Genomic DNA, 8383 nt, shown 5'->3' with positions numbered 1-8383 from the left:
TTAGCAATACCATGGGGGAGGTGTTACTAGTAATCCCATCCCCATGGGATTGAGCAATACATGTTTAAAAACACACTTCAATCCCAATCCCAATCCTAATCCTAATCAAAACAAACATGTTATTTACAATCCCTTCCCATTCTCAATCCGAATCCCAATCCTAATCCCGTGCAAAACAAACATGAATAAATAATTCATCTTCTCATTAATAATCCCACCTCATTCTCAATCCCAATCCTAATCCCACGTCATTACGAATCCCCTCAAAACGAAATCTGCAATCAAACACGCCCTTTGTGTTGGAAGATACGGGTATTCCCCTCTCTCTCCCTCCTTGCCCTTTACTATTAAATCCCTTTTACTCCGTATTCTCTTATACTTGCCCTTTATATATCTCGTTCGACCAACGCCACGGACAACCATCTCTCTCCACAGACAATGTCGAGTCGCGTACAATCCTTAAACCCTCCGAAACCCCTCAGCTCCAAAATCCCATCAAGCTCTCTCCTCGCTTCACCATCTTCATCGTGTAAACCCGTATCCAAATCCAAGAAATACCCAACAATCTCCGTCTCGGCAATGTCAAGCAAACACCGGCCTTCTTTGGACACTTTGAACAGCAGCGAACGAAGGGAAGAAGTTCTTCGTGCTGTTGGAGACTCGCTCTCTAATTGTCTCTCTGAAACCCATCTTCATCTTGCGGTTCCTGGTCTTAAATCCAAAACCAGAGGCAAGGTAATTCACTTTTCCATACCCTAACTGATTCAGTATCCTTGATTCGTGTATTTTGGTTCTTAGTTTTGCAAGAAGAAAAGAATTAGTTAAAGCCCTGATTTTTGCATTATCCTCTAGTGGACGAGCATAATTAAGCTATTTTTTGATTGTTTAGAGAAGCACAATATATATGTATGTATACGTAATATATACCCAGATGTATGCATGTGTATGTGAATATTGTAGTAGAATTCAACAATCAATGGTCAAGACTTGATCTCGGCCCTTGCAAATTGAGCCATCCGTCCATTGCCGAGATGAAATCTAGACAAGTAAAGCATGAAATTTTGGCGTTTGGTAACCTTTTTGTTTTCAGTTTTTGGTTTTACTTTTTTGAAAACTAATGAAGAAAACTTGTTTGGTAACAAGTTTCAACTTTTTTGTTTTTCATAAACTTTTTTAGAGTTTTTGGAAACTAGGGAAACTACAAAAAGATGTTTTCCCCAGTTTTTTTTTTTTTTTTTAGAAACACAAATATTACCAAACATGTTTCTTGTTTTTGTTTTTATGAAAACATAAATCTGTTTCTACTTCTAGTTTCTTAAAAACAAAAAACTGAAAAGGTTACCAAACGCACCCTAGCTTTTTCACCTTTTGTTTTAACCTCCATTTGGGTATTTTGCAAGTGGGTTTTCGTTTCTCACAACTGCAAATGGAGAAAAACAGTTACAAGGCCTGAATTTTCTAATAATCTGTGCTTAACGAGCATAATTAAGCTATTCTTTTGTTTGATTGGAGAAGCACAATGCATATACACACATGTATACATACTTTGTCCGTCTTGTAATTGTAGTCAATTACAAAAAGTAGCCAATTTCTGAATTAAAAGATAAAGTACTGTGCACTTTTTCGAAATTTTCGCACTAATTTAAAGGGTTAATTGAGACCTGTATATCAATATGAAAATTTTAATTTTCATATGATCATGCACAAGGTTACCTTCTTTTTTTTTGTATCCAAAAAATGAGATGATTTCGTAATGAACTAATATTGTGGGATAATGGGACGTAAGGAGTAGGCTTATGAGTTATGTCTTATGAGTACGTGTTTTAGTGAAGCATGAAATTCGATAGTTTTACACCTTTTCTTTAAAACTCATTTGGACTGTCTCAGAAACTCCAGAGGGTCCAAAGTGAAAGTAGGTTTTTTTGGTACTGGGAAAATAAATGCAGTTTGGTTTTTGAAGGTCAGAGATATATACGATGGAGGGGATTATCTAGTTCTGGTCACGACGGATAGACAAAGTGCGTTTGATAGAGTTCTCGCTTCAATTCCATTCAAAGGCCAGGTTACAAATCCTTCTCCTTTTTCTCTTTGTTCATGGATCTATATTTAGAGGTGGAGCTAATCAAAAGCTCGTCTTGGAGGTTAGTTGCAAAATGTACTTTCACGTTCACTGAATAACTATTTGAGACTAACTTGGTTGGCTTGATCCAACTTACAGGTTCTGAACGAGACAAGTTTATGGTGGTTTAATAAAACTCAACACATTACTCCAAATGCAGTTGTTTCAGTTCCAGATAAGAACATTACGATTGCAAAAAAATGTTCAGTTTTTCCTGTTGAATTTGTTGGTAAGATATTGCAGTTGCATTAGCTTTCTTATTAGTTTTCCCTCACTTGTAAATTTGTAATGCATGCTATTTGCACAAAGAAAAAGTTTGTAGTAACATCACACATGGGTGTGATTATCACCTGTGCAGTTACTTGTTAAACCAGATTTAATGAAAAGCAAATGCTTTCACCCGTACCCAAATTGGATACTAGGAACTTTCTATTTGTGAGGATCTTAATATAATAACCTTTTTTTTTTTTTCCGGTAGTACGGAAATCTATAGTGCGTCACAACCACATTGATGAAAGTTAAACTACTTCTCCTCCCAATCCTTTTGAATTTGAAGTACATGCCCAAAGGCCAAATAATACCAACGTCTTATCTCAGAGATGGTATTGTATGGTTTACAGTTTAAGTGTCCACAACATATCCACATACTTCTACAGCTATCGGTTCAATCTACGGGTATACACAGATTACTGGTTTAATGAACGTGGGATTCCTTAACACATGCCGACACCTGGTATTTAGGCCTGAGTAAATGTAACATAGATCTGAAGCATCTTATTCTTTACACAGCTGTTCCAAGAACCAAAACCTGGCGGAGTGTTGCGATAGGTCAATGACTAATGGAAAACTTGTTGCGACAGGTTGATGTTTGAAAACGTAACAGTCAGACCTTGTGATCATGGATCCTAAGAGTTTTTAAGTTGGATGTTCCCACTTCCCTACTTGCGGCATATGCCCAATTGGTGAATGTGGATACAAGTAGTTGAAACCAAGTGATTGAGACATTATTGTGTTGAATCGAGCATGTGAGTACCATAGACATGCGAATTTGAGTATATTATATAAGGAGATAGTAAATGTACATTTTGAAGTAGTTGTCCTTGTTGCAATGTTCACTTGTTATAGTCATTGAATACGCGAAGGTTCATCTGCTTGTTCACATTTTACATTCTATATAACGTGGTAAAATAATCTTGCAGGCTGTTGATTAGATTGTATTTTTCACATAAAAGGTATATGCTGTTTCAACATATGAGATTTGGTTAAATATAATTTCTGATTCTGCTGTGTAAAAGCATTTGATCTATATATTTCTAACTTAAATGAAGACGAGTTCTTGGGTCATGCTATCAAGAAGTTTTTCATGGATGCTAATTATGTACTCATCTCCAGTCAGAGGTTATGTGACTGGAAGTACTGATACATCGCTATGGACTGTCTACAAGAAAGGTGTCCGCAACTACTGTGGCAATATCCTTCCCAATGGTGTGCTTTGTAATTGATGAGTAGATTCACTGATGCTGTCTTTTTTTATTATTATATATATATTTCTTTGCTCCATTACGGTCTATGTCAACATGTAATAGGCATGGTGAAAAACCAAAGGCTAGCTGCAAATATACTCACACCAACAACTAAAGCTGTGGATCATGATGTTCCTGTTACTCCAGATGAGGTTTTCTCTTCTTTTCTTTTCATTTATCCATCTGAAAGTTTCGTATGTATACTTGTTTGTTTCTCTCTGTTAAGTTTACGACGAATTTGTTGCTTATTAAAACTTCACCTTCAATGTTTACCTAAAAAGTTTGTCGTGTGGCAGTGTTTAGGGAAGGAAGAGGAAGAATGAGTGAGGAGACGTTCTAATGAAGTCATTCCGTTAATGAAATGGATTATGGGACATATTCCTTTAATAAAGAATTCTTTCTCGTTTAAAAATGAATTAAGTGGAAGAGTCTAGAATGGTACCTACCTAACTTGTACTTCAAAAATAGAAGACCTCATAAAAAATGGTGGAAGCATGTGTATGTTGCATATAGGCTGGTGGAGTTTTTCCCTCATCGGTTGTCTCTCTCCTCCAAAACTAGTGCACGAGCCAGGGTGGTCTCTTCACTCATTGCCAATTGGTTTTAAGTTGGATGCTTTAATATAGGCAAATAGAGTTTGGTTTTTATTTGATGAGTGATTAGTATATATAAAAGATTACCAAGCAAGAGTGATGGTATGTACCTTTCTCTTTGCTTTTCTTTTTTGTCCTATTGCTTACTTTATTTTATGCTAGCAGTGTGATGTAACCTGACTAACGACATTATACATTAACCACAGCTGGTATTGAGATGAAATAAATTATATTTGAGGAGAGATAGAAAACCAAAGATTTCCCTAAGGACCTTGAAATCAATGGAGAATAGAGGGAGAAAGAAGGGGGAAACCGCAGATTAGAGGGGTGCTAAATTGAAAAAGAGAAGAAAGCAAACTTGGGATTTGATTTCGCTTTGATGTGGGTTATTTGGCGAGAAAGAAATTTGAGATACTTTGAAGGGGTTGAAATGCCTTTGTCTAGGATCAAGAGTTTTTTGGTGAATAGTTTGTATAGTTGGAACAAGAGAGAATGCTCTCCTTCTCTTGACCAATTTCTAGATTGGTTTGAGCTTTTTCATTCTCATGGTAGTGTATAGGGCCTTTTTGTCTTGTGACCTTTTTTTGTAATCAAGTGGCATTCTCTTATAGCCCTTTTTAATATAATTATTTACTTATCAAAAAGAAAAGAAAAGAAGGGGAAACTGCGGATTAGAGGGAGAAAGGGAAGGAAAACTCCCCCCCCCCCCATATCCACCCTAGTAACACAAACATGACAGAGCAGAGTTATTAAGGGCGAGAGGCACACTGAGGCGCAAAGGTCTGTTGGGTTCTAGGCGTGAGCCAAAAGGCGAGGCTTGAGCCTTATTGAAGCGAGGCACACATAGGCGAGAAAAAATAGAAAAATTAGGATACACCAATGTTTCAAATGATAAACACTAAGAAAGTGTACTATGTAAGAAATCCATAAAATCATCTACCAAATGCCATTTAGCAACCATTATTGCATAGGAGAAGAAATAAAATGTAAAATTCAATAAAAGACAATCACCTAATATTTGAAATGAAGGTTGACAGGCTTCCTTTGGTTCACTTCCTATTGCAGAGGAAAGAGAATGGGCAAGTGAAGCGGCATACTCTACCTACTTTTCCGCCCTTCGAATAGTTCCTCTTGATTGAATTTCTGATTTAATAAAAGGATTTTGCAGTACCCGGCCTAATATGAAGTCAAAACAATTTCATGAACAGAATCACGAAGTAAATGTGACCAATTAGGCAATTAACCAACCAACAACACTACTTGTTACAGGGTCTTGCAAATAACATCCTGTTCTTGTTGTCGCATGTCAAGATAGAGGGAGTAAGAAAGGGGGAAAATCCTAGAACCACTAGGGGGCCCTTGCACCATGAGGAGATGAAGATAATGAGAAATAGAGGGAAATGGATACGGCCGTTGCCTCTAAACAAATCTATGGTTCCTCTTATATAGACTCTTAAAATCCTGGTTAAACAAAATTACAAAGCTTGCTCTTACCACTAAATAAAATGAAGAATTAATCCACTATCCTTTTCTTCTTTTTATGCAGATCATATCACGTTACAGTGTCCAACCTTTTAGCTATTGTTTATTAGTACATAACTCTCATGGAACGTTTGTTGCAACTACTGCAACAACATGATCAAGAATTCACGAATCATAAATCCGCTAGCATTATAACTTGAAAGGGGGGTCATTGACTAGAGTGGCTCCTTGGACTTGTCTTCAAAATTTTGTGTGGTATTTGATTATGTAGTACTGTTCATGTATTTTCTAGTTGGTTGTTTAGAGCTGCGTGTTTGCAGCAGAGCTATATTTGATAGTTATTGGATGGTTTGGGTTATTATTATGACAGAACCTGTTCAACTCCGATGTCACCAAACCGAACCAACTTGAGCTCTGTCCACCCTTAGACCAAATATTGAAACACATAAGGAACATTAAAGCACAGACACATGTAACGAGCATGCAATAGGTGTATTGTCATGTGTATTGGAATATCAATTATTTTGAAATGTTGGGTTTTTTACTTGAATATGCTTTGACGTCCAGATAGTTCAACGTGGGCTGATGACTCAAACGGATTATGATGAAGCAAGTAGTAAAGCCTTAAGCTTATTTGAATATGGGCAGGTACCAGAGTCTTGCTAAGTTTTTATATTTATGTTTCCTTTCTGAAGTATATGTATGAATAAATTTTCCGAACCACATCATTCACATGCTCTTGAGTTCGCTCATTCGTTTCTTCTCGTTTTGTGAATTCATTATTCTTCTCATGTACAGTTATATACGTCAAGTTCTTGTGATCACAAAAGTTCTCATTGCCCTGCCCCACCTCTCTTAGATGCAGAATTTTTCTCATTGTCCCAGAAGCATCACCAGGGAATTTTATGTTCCAAAGTTGTGATCCAAAAATGACGTAGCTATGGATCCATTTCACCCAAAGAGTATCAGCTTTCTTACAAAATTGCCCAAAGGTGTCTTTGCTATGTTAAGGAATAACATAGCATCTATCTCTTTCATGATCCTGCGAGGCAAGATGAATAGAGAACACCAGTAATGCTGCATACTATATAGCACAGATTGAATCAGCAGTACTCTAAACAGTAGTTTCTGCACATAGGAAACATTTGTTTAATAAGTTGCCCATCATACTGTTTCGGATTGGAAGTGCTAACTGTGTCGATATTCGATGCGAGGGATCTATTTACCTCATCATTGTTGACTGTCATTGGCTACTTAGTACCACATATAGCTTCTTATATGTTATAGTTTGAGAAGAGTTTTGTTGATAGTACATCTATATTTTCATCTCACAAAGGTGGAGCGGTGTTCTTGTTTTATATTTTCAAACCCTTAACATTGCATCGTCTACTGGTTTGTTTCTTAGTTTCTCCCAGCCATGGACTTCAACTAGTTTTGAGTGCTTATACTTAGGAAAAGACATTCCTTGAATTTTACCGAGTCACTGCAAGTCAAGGATTCACTGGTTCAAATAGTGTCCTTGTGGCATGTGTTTCATTCCTACTTTTTGGTTTGATGAGATTTATCTTATAGAAAAAAGAGATCAGCTGCTGTTAATGTATACCCATTGCAGCGTGTTGCTGCAGAACATGGCTTGATATTGGTAGATACAAAGTATGAATTTGGAAAGGGAAGTGATGGTAGTGTGCTTTTACTTGACGAGGTAAGTTATCGTTCTCACTAAAGCCTCACTCGTACTCTCTCACTCATGCTAGCAGACATTAAAAGTGAGAGATCTGATTTCCTGTCTGTCTATGCTAGGTTCATACACCTGACTCGAGCAGATACTGGATTGCCAATTCTTACGAGGAACGGTTTTCCAAGAGTCTTGAACCAGAAAATATCGATAAGGTCATCCAAAGTTGATTGATTTTTGCTTGTTGCTCTTTTGTCTTTGCTTATGCATTGATTTTCGATTCCTGCTGTTACTGTTTTGTTTTATACTGCAAGAAATTTTGTATCCTCTCTGGACAATTGGCAATTTGCTGACTACCAGTTTAATTGAAACGTTGTTAGGAGTTTCTGCGATTGTGGTTCGTAAATAATTGCAATCCGTACGAGGATGAGGTAAATCCATTTTATCAACTCTTTTTGCTATCATTTGGAAGTCTATATCAATTATCAAGTACTGAGTCTACAGAAATTTTCAGGTACTCCCGGATGCTCCTAAAGAACTTGTTTCCGAACTGGCATGGAGGTACGCTTTAATGTGGTTTAACCTGTAACAACGATCATACTTCAAAATAATAATTGGTGAAAATGAAGAAAGATTTGGGGTGAAAGTCCTTTGCAGTGATTTATGTTTCTTCTATTTTCAGTTTATTAAAGTGTACTGTTTGAGGCTTCTTGACAATATTCACTTGATCCCGTTGGCAACGGAGTTTGAGTAGCTAGAAATCAAACCAAAAAAGTAAACTACTAACTAATGCTGAAGCTATTGCTACTCTCCTCTAGTCTTATGGTGGATTTGACGGTATGATTTTTTTTTACACCAAAGGTAGTGCCGTAGTGTTTCTTAAAGCATCTAAATCAGAACCAATTAGCAATGAGTGTTGCTACAGGGACCGAATTGGGGGGACCGAATTCGGACCGACGGCCGCCGGCGGGCCGTCTCCGGCCACCGGACG

General features: G+C 37.2%; 1 protein-coding gene across 2 annotated transcripts in view; it reads left to right on the top strand.

Annotated features, from left to right (window-relative positions):
- Nucleotides 1-312: 312 nt before the first annotated feature.
- Nucleotides 313-8383, top strand: part of LOC131332386 (phosphoribosylaminoimidazole-succinocarboxamide synthase, chloroplastic) — an 18880-nt gene continuing 10809 nt past the window's right edge. For both annotated transcript variants that reach the window (XM_058366585.1, XM_058366586.1), the window contains exons 1-10: nt 313-735; nt 1961-2062; nt 2219-2348; nt 3512-3604; nt 3706-3794; nt 6285-6365; nt 7330-7419; nt 7518-7607; nt 7773-7823; nt 7907-7953. In XM_058366585.1, the coding sequence (XP_058222568.1) occupies nt 439-735; nt 1961-2062; nt 2219-2348; nt 3512-3604; nt 3706-3794; nt 6285-6365; nt 7330-7419; nt 7518-7607; nt 7773-7823; nt 7907-7953 (1070 nt within the window). In that variant the 5' untranslated portion in view covers nt 313-438. The remainder of the gene's footprint in view (nt 736-1960; nt 2063-2218; nt 2349-3511; nt 3605-3705; nt 3795-6284; nt 6366-7329; nt 7420-7517; nt 7608-7772; nt 7824-7906; nt 7954-8383) is intronic.

This window comes from Rhododendron vialii, chromosome 7a (assembly GCF_030253575.1).
Source record: "Rhododendron vialii isolate Sample 1 chromosome 7a, ASM3025357v1".
NCBI lineage: Eukaryota > Viridiplantae > Streptophyta > Magnoliopsida > Ericales > Ericaceae > Rhododendron > Rhododendron vialii.
The sequence above is the reverse complement of the archived record's forward strand: the minus strand, read 5'-3'. Positions and strand labels throughout refer to the sequence as shown.